The sequence below is a fragment of the Arachis duranensis genome, chromosome 1 (genome assembly GCF_000817695.3).
Source record: "Arachis duranensis cultivar V14167 chromosome 1, aradu.V14167.gnm2.J7QH, whole genome shotgun sequence".
Taxonomy (NCBI): domain Eukaryota; kingdom Viridiplantae; phylum Streptophyta; class Magnoliopsida; order Fabales; family Fabaceae; genus Arachis; species Arachis duranensis.
In genome coordinates this window covers 6743930-6758182 of record NC_029772.3, presented here as the reverse complement: position 1 = coordinate 6758182, position 14253 = coordinate 6743930, and the positions used below count along the sequence as shown (strand labels likewise).

Genomic DNA, 14253 nt, shown 5'->3' with positions numbered 1-14253 from the left:
GATTTGTGTTAGATTTTATATTTTTTTTATATTAATGATTATTTTTTAAATATACACCATTTAATTTAATACTAATAAGATATTTTGAATACATTTTGAGGTTTTAATTCATCCAGAGTAATTGGTCAACAAATATTTTCTTTTGGTATTTTCTCTAATATAACATTTTTACAGTATAAATTGCTATACGCTACTCATAATATATTGTTAATTATATCAAACACTTTCAACTTTCCACAACAAATTAAGAACCATTCATTATGACAAGTTCATTCTTCTCCTCATTCTGGTGCCAACCACCATGACAACAACTACCATAAAAAACTTTAGAATTTTAAGAATCCTACAAGTTTGTTGTTGGATTCGTTTATATGAGATAATGTTCTCTTGTAAAATTACCAATTTACCATATAGTTCTTTCATTCTCTTTCTTTAAAAAAAAACTAAAAGGTAATTGAGTGAGTGTGTTTGTGAGCACTCTTTCTTGTTGGACAATATTTGTTTAGTTTTTATTTTGGTTACTAAAAATTGAATTTTAAATTTTTTAAATATAGAAATTTTTATCAATCATGTTAAATATTCAGTAAAATTAATCATTAGAATAAAATATACATTAAAATATAAAATATATATTAAAAATAAGTTAAATTACACATGTATTTGTAACTAATTTTAATAATTAATTTTGATCTATAAATAATATTAAAAGAAATAGATAAATGATTAAATTAAAAAGTGTGACTTNAAAAATAATTATAAATTTTTCATCAAAGTATCCACTATTCTAAAAACTCTTTAGATGGACACTAAATAAAAATCTGCTCCCATTGAAGCTGCTCTTCTCTGTTCATGAACATGATTAATGCTCTGAATTTCGCTCTTTGATATTATTTTCAAGAAGAGCATCACGATATTGTCCTCAGATATGATTCAAAGAACTGAAAGTGTGGCCTACTAACAAACTCCTTTAGAATTGGTCTTCAAGAGAAAGGTTTTACAGGGTTTGGATGGAGGACTATGAATTCATCATTATTTTCTTTGGTTACTCATCATCAACTTGTTGCTGTAGTTGTAAGTAATTGTGAAAAAATAATCTAATAGAATATTAACATTAAATAAGAATTAAATAACAGATCAAGTTTCTCTTTCTAAATTCAATCAATTCCACCTCTTATTTCATCCCAACATCAAAATGTAAATGACCCATTTTTATTTTTAATACTCAAACTCTTACATTTTATATGATAAATCATAGTGGTTTTCGTATATGCAGCCATGAGAAGAAAAGAGCGTGAAGATTTAGAAGTGGGTTCTATGAGAATTTCACCGTAATTCTAGCCAAGAATATCTCAACGTATCTCTTCAACACTTGAATTTGGCATTAAAATCAATTAATAATAAATATTTTAATATATAAATAAAATTAATTAAAATTATTATAAATAATTAAATTATTTAATTTTTGACTGATCACTTCTTAGTTTCATATACTTTTTCATATATATATATATGAGTTTTATCTAATTCTTTTTAAAATAACATATAAATTATTTCTTATAATGTGTCACATTTTAATTGGATATTTATTTTTAATTTGAGTTACTATCTTAATCATAATTAGATTATATTGTAACTAAATTTTCAAAAGCGGTAAATATATAATTTATTAAAAGATTAGAAACTGATCTTTTTAATTTTCCAAATCACGTTAACGATGGTCCTAATTTTAAATTTTTCTTTCTTGGTCTCTCTCAATATCACTTAGCAACTCTTTCTTATCTAAAGTCTCGAACGGCCAAACTCCAAAGTCTAGAGTCTAGAAGTCACAATTGCCGGCTCCTTTAATTCGTTTCGCCAACTCTGGTGCGTCTACAACACTGCGCCCTTCTCTATACTTTTCCTTTTACAAAAAATATGGTAAAATTTATTATATATATAAATTCTACCCAATCCTTCTTAAAATAACATATAAATTACTCTATAGTCTCTATTACATATTGGCTTGAGCCATATTACAAGAATTCCTTCCAAACCCTAACTCATATAACTAACTACCCAATGACTCGGTCAACAAATTATTATAAGCACAACTTTGCCTAACTAGCTTTACAAGCAATCTGACTCTGCTCTCTAACTTCAACAGATATGGGACCTTTGAATGAAAAATTTGAGGATTGGAAAATCTTAAGAAAAAGATAAAAAAGTATTTGACTTCACTCGTACACCTTCCTAACTGCTTCACCCTCATATTCTAAACCACGTCACTTTAAAAAACACGACTTCCATCTCAACTTGTGAGTGAAAAAATTGAAACTAATGTTGTAACCCGTCTTTACGGAGTAAATGTCATTTTTTTTGTTATTTCATACAAATTTACGAAGTATTTATAATCTTTTATTAACTTAAAATATAGAAAATTTTAAATTCACAAACATAATGTTCAATCCATAGTTGTAAAAATCGGATCGGATCGGTCGGTTTGACTGAAAAATCGGTGAACTGAATTTTATATCGGTTCGGTCCAGTAATTAAATCGAATAAGGAATTGATCCGGTCAAAATCGATGCAAACCGGTGAAGTGATTTGACCGAATCGTAGGAAACCAAAAAACTCCACAACCACCAGACCACTATATTTTCTATTAAAATTTATGCAAATTATAATACATATAGATATTTTTCATGAAATAGTTTACTTTTATTTAATTTATTTTAATTTTAATTATAAACTCACTCATTCTTAAATTAATTATATTTTTGTTTAACAATAATTATAAACTCATTTATTTTTCTATAATTATATAATATCTATTAATATTATTTTTTAATAAATACTTGTAGTATATAATAGTATAAAAGATATAAAATAATTAATAAATTATTAAATTTAAAAATAATAGTTATTTTAATATAAAAACAAAATAAAAATATTGATGATAGAGTAAAAATAATAAAATATTTATTGTTCATGTTCAATATTGTTTTAAAATAACTTGGTATTTTAAAATGTTAGTAAAAATATGTATTTTAAATTTTAATTTTAAACTTTTGACTATTTTTTATTTTTTATTTACATAGGACCGAGTCAACCGGTTCAATCAGTAATCTAACAGTTGAACCAGTGATTCAGTGACCCAGTAACCTGACCAGTTCGATCACCGGTTCGGTTCTGACAACTATGGTTCAATCTAAAAATTAAATAAATAAAATCAAAATACATCAATTGTTCATTAAAATATTCTAAAAATATAAATTAATATCTTCTAAATAACACTTGAATTCTTCATATCAAGAACATTTAAAGCACGTATCATCTTGGCTGATTGGGGTTTATAGAATTGCTTGTTTAGTCTTGGGTTAAATATATTTTGATTGAGTTGTGCATTCCAGTCTCCATTTTCATTAATTAGCAAATAATGGTTAAATTAGTTTTTGAAGGATGAATTTTAAATTAATGATTTTTTTAATCAAATTAATTTCTGAAATATTTAAAATTAATCATGTTTGTTCTTCGTCAATGGATTAACAGTTTTCGTTAACTTTCTGTTACTGATATGATGCTCGATATTTGCTTTGTGCAAGCCTCAAAATTTACACATGACAAGAGAACTACAAGCTGTAACTTAATTACTGTACGAAGATGGTGATGCAAATTTAGAACAGTGCTACACAGCATTGAAACTACGAGAGGCTCATTCGGCAAACAAGAAGATAGTTTCAAGTTTGTACACTCTTGAGGATTAGTCTTGCAAAAGAAGATAGAATCATCTACAAGAAAAATATAGCTGACTTTTGGGTGCTTACTGTTTAACTTCAAACACTCCTCTAATTATATCTAATCCATCGATCACAAAAGCTAATTTGCTTTGTAATCCTCTGGAGTAAACTCGCAATCCCCACCTCATTATGTTCTTTAGAAAATGCATCAATTCATAAACAATAAGCACATTATCACTAATCAGTCTTCACCTTATGAAAGTGATCTGATTATCACTTGACTCTATACATAACAAACTGCATTCTATGTACTAGCACTTTAGAAATAATTTTATAGAACACAGAATCCAAGCTAATAGGTCTTATTTGAGTCATAATAAAAACACTAGTCACCTTATGAATCAAGCAAATGTGTGTGTGTGTCTGTGTCATTAAAGGATTTCGGCATATTACCTCCATTAAAGAAGCTTGTCACTGCCTGTCAATTACACAATATTTATGATGTGGTTCTTGGTTGGTTTGACCGGAAACATAGTCCTTAATCAGACCAAATTACTCGTTAAACTGAACAAGTATTAGACCTGTAAAAAACCGGTTCGACCTGGCCGGTTTTTAGTAAAACTCGGTGACCCGGCTGGTCATGTTTAATTGTTTATTATTTCACTCTCTCCCCTCAGGCCTCACCTCGTCACTCTCTCCCCTAACCTCGTCTCCCGTCCCTCACTTTTCTCTCTGTCTCGGACTCATCTCAGACTGAAGCTCGTCGTCACGGTCTCGCACTCTGTCGCGCCTTCCCTGCGCTCGCTTCGTCAGCGGCAGAAGCAGACGGAACCAGCATCTGGTCCCTCGGGCGGTGGTGGTGGTCGTCTTCTTGTTTCAGCCGTTAGTTCAGTTGGTCAACTTCCTCCACCGTCGGTCCCAGGTGAGCTCTCTTCGATCCTGTTTTTTCAGACTTTCAGTGTCAATTTCAGTGTACCTTAGGGTTTCATAGTGAAATTAGAATTTTATGGTGATGGACTGGTGGTTGTTGTTGTTGTATGTGGTTTTTTAGAATTGTTGAAGCTGAATACTAGGGATTTGAAAATGATCATAGTTGAATTTGTTGTTGCAAATTATGAATGAGTTGAATTTGTTGTTGTATGTTGAAATGTTGCTGGACATATCACTGAACAAAGTTTTTTGTTGCTGGATAATATTGTTGAGTTGAATTTTGTTGCTGGATAACATCGCTGAGTTGAGTTGAATTTGTTGTCGTAAGTTCAATTGTTGCTGAACATATCACGGAGCAAAGTTTTTTGCTGCTGGATAACATCATTGAGTTGAATTTTGTTGCTGGATAACATCGCTGAGTTGAGTTGAATTTGTTGCTGATTATTGTTGCCGAGTTGAGTAAGAATGCTATGGAAGATATAGATGCAAATCAAAATGAGGGAAATTTTGATCAAGCTCTAAATTTATCCTATGAAGATATAGATGCCGACTTTGAGATCATCCTTTGGACTTGATTTACCAATTATGTTATCTTTCGCTCGCTCTTGTTCATTTAAATTGAGATTTGAGAAAGTATTTTGTACCAGAGACTAATTTAATATCTCTTTTTGCATCATTGGTTATGTGTAATAATTGATATTTGATTATTATTATGTTTGTAAAGACTTGCATTTTAAGTTTTAACCCATGATTTTAGTTTTATTTATATAATTATATATATATTTTTTAATTATGATCGGGTCAACCGGGTAAATCAGTGATCTACCGGTTGAACCAGTGACCGGTCATATGACTGGATTGATTACCGGTTCGGTTCTAGTAACTATGCCCTAGAGTTTCCAAGTCCCTTTCCCATAATTCATGGAACTTATGTGAAAATTGTTATCCTTAAATTGTGACTCCTTTTCAAAGACAATATATCTTCCTGTCTGGCTATTAATTCTTATAGTGGTGTTTTCATTCTATTTGTTTGTATAATAGATGATAGGAAAGAAGGTGTAAATCACATACAAAAGTAGTAATCAGGTGGATCAGTAGTCACACTTGCTGCTTATATCACTCACCATGAACTTACTAGGCCCTTTACAGTTAATAAATCTTGCTTTCTTCACCTTTTTTTAAGTTCTCTTAGTGTCATTTGTTTAAAAGGATTGTCATAGTATCTATCCTCACACATTGTGTTTTCTATAAAGTAAATCATGCTATTGCATTCTCAGTTCCTTTTACCATTGTGGCAAGTTGATGCGTATATGATTTGTTCTTGTGTTTTACATGATTAAATTTCTCTCAACATCATCTGAAGTTACTTTTCAAGTCTCAGTCTGCTATTTCCCCTCTGATTTTTAATTTCAGTTTTCATTATTTGATGGGAATAGCATTGCATCATGATGTGGGTAGTCTTTCTACCTTCTTATACAGGTTAAACTGTTTGTTGCTAGTATTTATTCTTCTGTTTCAGGTCATTTGTATTATATGGCATTGATATCCATTGGCAAAATCAAGTTATGGGACCTGGTTGCTGTAATTCACAAAAGAATAGCTCCCACACACTTCATTCATCTTGCATGTCTCATAAGTTTGTTTATTGCTATTTTTCTGCATAAAAAATGAATGAAAAAAGAGGTCTTAAGAAAATGATGTTGACCTCACACAAGGGTCAAAGTCCTTTGAAAAAGAAGGCTTTGGCAAAGAAAAGTATTTTTCAGCACTATTAGTGACTTAAAACTGGATCATTTTATTTTCTTTATTTTTTTTTTGTTTATTTTGGTTTTCATTCTCTCCAATGCTATTTTCCAGAAACCCTTGTTCCCATGCTTTCTTTTTCATTTTTTGACTCAGCCCACACATCTCTTCTTCTCTCACAGTCACTCATATTTATTTGACTGTTCCACCACTAGCTAGCAACACAAATAGCAACTTCAGTCAAAGTTACCTCTCCTACCAGCAACCTTGCTTTGCCTTCTTTCTCTCTTTTCTGCCAAGAGCCCAAAACTATTATTTTATTATTCCGATTTCTGTTGTTTCTAAGTGTTCTTTGTGTGCTGAAATTTGTGCCATTTGAGCGTCTTTGTGTGCTGCAATTTTTTTACTTGTTCAGAAATTCTTTTTATATATTCTTTAATTTCAACGAGTAAATAGAACTTCATTTTGTATTACAGAAAGTTTCTGAAAATTTCCTTTTGTACTAGTGTGTGTGCATCATAGCTTAGTATATCTCATTGCCTCTAGAGTTCGGAGAGAAGAGATGGCTGGGCAATCAGATCCTGAGCTTTCACTGTTTTCAGCAGAGGAGGTATTTTTAAATTTTTTTGGTCCTTTGCTCTGCTTCATTCTTTGACATTGTTCACAGATTATTAATACGTTATGATTTGGTCACCATGCAGCTTGAGTTCATTGCTGAGGATGAGATTGTGGACATTGTGCCCAATCTCAAGATGGGTCCTCTTAATTTCATCTCTGTAAGCAATAACCAATAAATGGAATGTCTCAACACTAATTCCTTTTACACACAGTGCATTGTTATTTACTTAGTTTTTAATAACAATGGCAGGGAGATTTTGGCCCGTTCATCCCACAGATTGTTGCCCAAGTACCGCTTTGGCTGGCTGTTGCATTAAAAAAGAGGGGCAAGTGCTCCATTTGCCCTCCTCAATGGATGTCTGTTGGTGAGCTTCTCTTTTCACATCTCTATCCATTTTATTTTCTTTCAATCTTAGTGGTCGCAATGTTTCGGACCTGACAAGACCATCCGTATTATTTTTTCTTTTACAACCTATAAGTGAGAAACCAAAAATATAGAATAGATGAAGGAAATTTGAAGGATGTGTTTGAACTAATATTTTCGAACTTCCAACAATATTCTCTCTTTATTTTGCACTGTGGACATTGGGTGCAAGTTTTTCTTAAATACCATTTTGGGGTATAGCGGAATTAAGCTAAAGTTTATGAGCACCATATTACAAAGTGTGGGTGAAACAACTCAAACCTTATAAGCACCATGAGATACATACCATTTTAGGTACTTGATTAAGTTAGAGGCATTGACAGGAAATAATTAGGAACAGAGATCAAATGGCCATTGACACAATCCCTTAATTTGGTATAAGTTTAGAGATCATAGATAATTTGGTTACTCTATTTCTATGGAATTGAATTAGGAATTTAATAAGTTCTCTTAAAGTTATGTTGATTTTTAAATGATTCCTAATCTGATATTTAAGGGGGATTTCTTCCCTTCACATTGAGTCATTTGTACTGTTTGAGCAATATTCATGCCTCTTCTATATTTCTAGAGTGTAACTAGAAGGGTTAATGGAAGAGTGAATTTGAAATCAAAACTTTGTTGTCATTAATAGTAGAAAATCTCCTTTTTGATTTGCCTTAGGAAAAATTTCTTTTTGCCTTTTTAGAGATATCGGAATAACGAAAAAGATCTACACATGATTGTTTATTTATTTGGAAAAAGTATATGATAGGTACCAAGAAAGGTTCTATGGAAAGTCTTGGAAAAGAAGAGGGTAAGGATTGCATATATTTATGCAATTAGGTAGCGTTTGTTTTGAGGTACTGAGACAGAGACTGGAAGACTGAGTTTAGTATAGGGGTGCACATGGGCCGGGTGAAGCCGAGTTTGATGTGACCCAGACCCGACCCGAAATATACACCGGATCTATTTATTAGACCTGAACCCGGCCCTAGACCCGATGAAACCAATACACTTCCGGGCCACAATTATACCGGGTGAAAACCGGGCCGTTAACATTACATTACGTTGATACCTTCTTGTAAACTAGCATGTAAAAATATCCAAATTTCCAAGGCTCCAACCATTAGTTAACATGGTAAAATTCACTTAGAAAAATATAACAAGAACCAACAATTTTTCAAAATTAAAGCATAACCACAATTAATATTAAAGCATAACCACAATCAACACTAATATTGTCTAATAATACTAAATATTTAAATCAATACAAATAACACAATCTTATGTATTAGTCTAAAATCTTATGCATTCTAAACATAAAATATTAACTTATAGTCTTATAATGACTAATAACACAAAATATTAAGTTTACAATACTTAAATTTCACGTAAGAATAGTCATAATCTATCACTAATAACACAAAATATTAATTGTGTATGATGACCGGGCCACCGGGCCGACTTCGGGTGACCCGAGCTATGACCCGGACCCGACCCGAAATAATGACAGGGTCTATTTTTGAGACCCGTACCCGACCTTAAACCCGATGAAATCACTCCAAATTAGTTCCTAAAGTGTTCGGGACCGGGCCGGGCCTTCGGGCCGGGCCGGGTCTGTGCACCCCTAGTTCAGTATTATGTTTGTTGGTTCAGAGACTGGTACTAAAATTTCTGTCTCTGTTCCTAAAATTTCAATATTTCAGTACTTCCAAAAAGTAGGGAGACAGCAGACTAAAATTTTTAGAGATGGAGACTGAAACTTTAATAACATTTTATACCTAAAATATCCTCATTTCAATTAATTAATTTCAATTTTACCTTTTGTACAAATTAAATTAGTGTTTCATTCTTGTTTCAATTTCTGTCTCTCACTTTGCACCAAACAGAACGCTACCTTAAGGATGTGTATGATGGGGTTACTACTAATATAAAGACTCCAGGTGGTGTGATAGAGGAATTTCCTATTGGTGTAGGATTGCAGCAAGGATCATTTCTAAGCCCATATCTCTTAACATTGGTTTTGGATGTGCTTAGTAAGCATATCCAGGAACCAATACCATGGTGTACGCTTTTTGCCGATGACATCGTCCTTATAGGAGAAACAATGGAAGATTTAAATCAGAAGTTAGAAGTTAGAGTTGTGGAGAGGAACTTTGGAAGGATACGGTTTGAGCATAAGCCGCAGTAACATGGTATATATGAATGTAAGTTTAGCAAGCGAGGAGGAAATAATAATATAGAAGTGAAAATTAGAGAAACCATTCTACTGCAAGTAAAATGTTTTAAGTATCTTGGATGTATGATACAGGATAATAGAGAAATTGAGGAGGGTGTAAAACATTGGATACAAGTTGGCTGATCAAAATGGCGGAGTGTGTCTAGTTTTATATGCGACAAAAAAGTACCTTTAAAACTTAAAGGAAAATTTTATCGCACTGCCATTAGACCGGCTATATTATATGAAATAGAGTGTTGGGCCGCAAAGGATGAGTATGAACATAAGTCAAGTGCGACAGAGATGAGAATGTTGAGATGAATGAATGGTTAGGCATGTATGGACAAAATAAGCAATGAAGATACAAGAGAGAAAGTTGGAGTAGTGCCTATTGTTAAAAAGGTGGTAGAATCTCGTCTCAGGTCGTAAAATATAACAATTTTTTTCCTTTTTATTGTTGATGGTGATGTGTTCTATAGTTTTGTACAATATTACTGCTTTCGTCTTGATCTATTGCTAGTTTAAAGGTTCTTGGTTTATGGTTTACATTGAAGTGAAATTAACAAATATACAAGGCCTAATATTATTCCAATTCCTTTTTCTTTTTCTGTAACTAGAGAAGTTGACTCAAGTTTTGGAAGCCGAGCGAAACTCGCAAGAGATGTCAGAACAACTGCCATTTCACTATGTAGAAATTTCTAGACTTCTGTTTGACCAGTAAGTCCAGAGTTTAAGAGACATTGCTCTTCTCATAAGAAAAAGAGACATTATTCTGTTGTATACCATTTTTCTCTTAAAGCTTGTTTGGAAACCATTTAACATGAAAAAAGAATTCTATTTCCTTTAAAAAAAGAATTCATTTCTATTTGAAACTCAATTCCATGATTTTGAATAACTATTAACATATTATAGAATAGAATTCAAGTTTGAAGAGTGTGTGAGTGGATTTGGAAATCAGATCCCTTTTGGTCTGATTGACAAATGAAAGAAAAATGAGAATTGAAATTCTCAAAAGAATTCAAATCATTCATTTTTAGTTCCAAAACAAGAAAAAGAATTTAACTCTTGAGTGAATTCTTATTCCTAGCATTCCAAACAAACTATTACTACATTGACTAACATCTTTTCAAATTTTAGTGCAAATGATGACATTTCGGATGCATATATGGTGAGTATAAAAATGGTCCTCTCCCTTGTGGAAATATACCCTGGGTTTTTTTTCTCGGATGCTTTACCTTATTATTTTCTATACAGGTGAGATCTCTAATTGAGGACATCAGAGATGTACGATTTCATAAGGTTGAAACTGACCTGGAGGCATTCAATGGTCGCACAATTGCTGTTAAGGTAAAAAATTTTTATTTCTTTTTTGCATTGGGTAAATTTGATTCACTGATAGTTGTTTACAATACCAGTGTTCCTGCCATATGTAATCAAGTGGTTCTTTCTTGTTGATTACATATAGAATTTTGTACTAATTTAAAAGTTCTTTTTTAATAATTTCTTTCATGAAAGTAGAGTTCTGTTCACAAGAAAAAAAAATTACAAAGAATAATCTTCGCAAATAAATTTTGAGGGCCTCAAATGCGTAGGCAAGTTGCCAAAGTATATAGATATAAAATTTCCGATACCCAAACTAAACTCTTTTGTCGACATATTTCAATAAACTTAAATCTTGGCCATCTTGGAAAATGATATGTACATGACCATTATCTATAACAGATCAAGTTTTTGCGTGGTTATTTTGGTCTCATCACACTTTTTCCACTGCTAGATTGTTTTGAATAAAGTTGCCTCCCTTGAATTTTAGATAACAAAGGCTGGGAGATAAAGAATCTTAAATTTTCTTGTGCTGTGTCTATTCCATAGTATTCATACTAATAGTCTAATATGCTTGTAAAGCAACTGCAAGCATACACGCAAGACAATTTGTTGCCTTCTAGTAGAGCCGTTTAATTGACTCTGCAGGTAAAAGATAATGATATAGTAGAATATAGAGAGATTGGGTTCTCACTTTCCTACACTTAAATTACAATTGTTGCATTGAGAATTGCATGCATTCCTACACTTGTTTGTTCTCATACCGAGTTAAATCCCAAAGTAGTCCTTGAGATTCACCGCATGCACTAAAATAGTCTCCAAGATTCCAATTGCGCCAATTATATCCCTGAGATTGATAAAAGTGTACCACGTTGGTCTCTAATGGCGTGATGAATCTGTTGATGGAAAAGGGTCGAAGGACTAACATGGTGTACTTTTGCCAATCTTAGAAACATAAATTGGAGCGATTAGGATCTCGAGGACTATTTTATAGTGCACACAACCAATCTAAGCAGGGGGCGGAGCCGCTCATGTCTCAAGGGGGGCAATGGGCAATGGCCCCCTAAACTTCAATTTTTCTTTATAAACTGTGTAAATTTTGGTTTAGCCTCCCTTAAAATTTTTATTTTTATCTCTTTATATTCGAAAATTAAACTTTGGCTCCTCCCAAAATTTTATGCTTGCTCCGCCCCTAAAATCTAAGGGACTATTTTGGACGTTGACCCTCGCATAATAGGTCTTTTTATTTCTTGCTGGCAATGAACAACATAATTCTTCATTTAATGTAGATAAAAAATTTGTCTGCCATGGAAGTGAATATCGTTATCTCTGTACTTAGCAATGTACATTTTCATTACATCATAAGTCCTGTAATGCTGCAGATACCTTTTAATTCCCTAATTCATTTTTTAAATCATTGATGGAAATTCAACATGACAAAAGCAGAAAAATACGTTTCGGACTATCATATGCATTGATGGGTAATGGGTTTTAATGCTACTGATATTTGCTTTTGCAGAGGCAACTGCGAAGATAAAGTACTTGCAGCTGGATCTGTGCTGCTGAATTCTTTGTACTAGGATAGCTTGCGAGTTGAGACCTGAGTTCTCAATAATCAGGAAAATACGACGTTTCCTTATTTCTCATAAATTACACACGTTTGCATGTAGTTTTGTGCAATTAGCTAGCACGATAATCACCTTAACCCATGCTATGCATTTATGAATTTCCTATCATGTTGATGGAATTATGCTGACGTGGATTTTTCAACACTCTCTAGATGGGGTGATAACCTCCAGGAAATCATATCGACAAACCATTTTTCTATGGCGAACAAAAATATAAAACCAACTTGTACGTAAAGAAAGAGAAGCAAGCAACGCTTTGCCCCATAAAATTACTAAAAAAAATTGGATGAAGAACAATTTCTAAAAAAAATTACTAAATTTATAAAAAAACGTGTAATGATATTTTTTTTTACTTTTATTATCAAAAGAAACAATTTTAACTAGGTGCTGTCTGTGGTGACTAGTTAGGTTTGGTGACTAGCGTGGCTATCCCAAGCTAGCCTGTAATCAAGTGACACGTACTGGGTTGAATAAAAATGTTGACTGCACGAGTCCAAACTTAGGGAGTGGTGACTATGCTAATGACATGGTAATTATAAGCCGTTTCACTCTTTTTTTTTTGTGAAATTTGGGCCCATACAGATATTATGAACAAAAACAAGCCAATTAATATTATGAACAAAAACTAATTTCCTAAATTCAATGACACTAGCACACACTGAACTTTAATCTCTCCAAGCCAAGATTTAAAAAAACAGTTCAACTAGTTATCTAAAAAAAATGATCTTTTATTCATCATTTTATTATAATATTAAAAAATATTAAAATAAATTCATCCAATAAATTTAGTATTTTTTTAAAATTGAATGCATATTTAAAATACAAACCAAAATTTAAATTTTAAACTTTAAAATTTATGTTTTATTTTTAATATTTTTAATTAATAATAAATTACAATTTAAATACAAAGCTCGAAAATGGAAGGGTTTCCTTGTTTTCGAAGCGCTTTGAGAAGTGGAAGAAGTGGAAGAAGTGGAAGAGTCTGCCATACGTAACCGTTTGAGTGTTGAGCGCGTGATTATGACGCGCCATTTTATCTCTCTTTATGCTCGTGAGTTCTATTTGGGCTGGGCCAACTTGTATGCTTGTAAACTTGTATGTATAGCAGGCCCGTAATAAAAAATAAGAAATATTAGATGCGTTTTTATCGAATAGGATATAAAAAAATTAATTTTATTTTTAACGTTTAAATTTAAATTTTTTATCTATGATTTTGGGTGTGTTTCAAAAATATTTTGTATATAACTCAATAATTTTATGTGTTATAATTAAAAAAAATAAATTTTATGAATATAAATTTTAATAATTTTAAAAGCATTAACGTTTAAATATATAAATAATAAAAAAGTCCAACTAATAATAAAAAAATAAAAATATTAGATGAATTTTTATCGAATAAGATATTAAAAAAATAAAAAAATGTATAGAAAAAATAAAAAATAATAAAATATCTATTTTATGAAATGGATAAAAAATTTAAAAAAATTAATATTTAAAATTTAAATTAATTTTAATTACTAATATATTTATCTACAAAATAAAAATATATTTTAATTAAAATTTAATTAAATAATATTATTTAAATAAAAAACTGATTAAAATCTAAAAATTAAAAAACAACAAGCATCTTCCAAAAGAAAAAAAAAAGCCACGACTTGAAACCAACTGCGGTAAAGA

The 14253-nt window shown here is 31.5% G+C and overlaps 2 protein-coding genes across 2 annotated transcripts in view; one reads left to right on the top strand and one right to left on the bottom strand.

The window, feature by feature from the left end:
• Nucleotides 1–12028, bottom strand: part of LOC107473713 (succinate dehydrogenase assembly factor 1, mitochondrial) — a 62436-nt gene extending 50408 nt beyond the window's left edge. Inside the window, exon 1 of the mRNA XM_052258477.1 lies at nucleotides 12018–12028. The gene's annotated coding sequence lies outside the window, so the exon portion shown is untranslated. The remainder of the gene's footprint in view (nucleotides 1–12017) is intronic.
• Nucleotides 4385–12485, top strand: LOC107474644 (DNA replication complex GINS protein PSF2). The gene is made up of 9 exons (XM_021136067.2): nucleotides 4385–4638; nucleotides 6896–6999; nucleotides 7091–7165; nucleotides 7258–7372; nucleotides 10246–10345; nucleotides 10766–10796; nucleotides 10883–10975; nucleotides 12238–12318; nucleotides 12468–12485. Exons 2-9 carry the CDS (start codon nucleotides 6952–6954, stop codon nucleotides 12483–12485), a joined length of 561 nt encoding a protein of 186 aa, XP_020991726.2. The 5' UTR covers nucleotides 4385–4638; nucleotides 6896–6951.
• Nucleotides 12486–14253: the final 1768 nt, after the last annotated feature.

Coding starts and splice junctions, on each gene's coding strand:
- LOC107474644 (XM_021136067.2), top strand. CDS start 6,952: ATGGCTGGGCAATCAGATCCTGAGCTTTCACTGTTTTCAGCAGAGGAG. Junction 10,346..10,765: donor TCTAGACTTCTGTTTGACCA/GTAAGTCCAGAG, acceptor TTCAAATTTTAG/TGCAAATGATGACATTTCGG. Junction 10,976..12,237: donor GTCGCACAATTGCTGTTAAG/GTAAAAAATTTT, acceptor CATTTAATGTAG/ATAAAAAATTTGTCTGCCAT.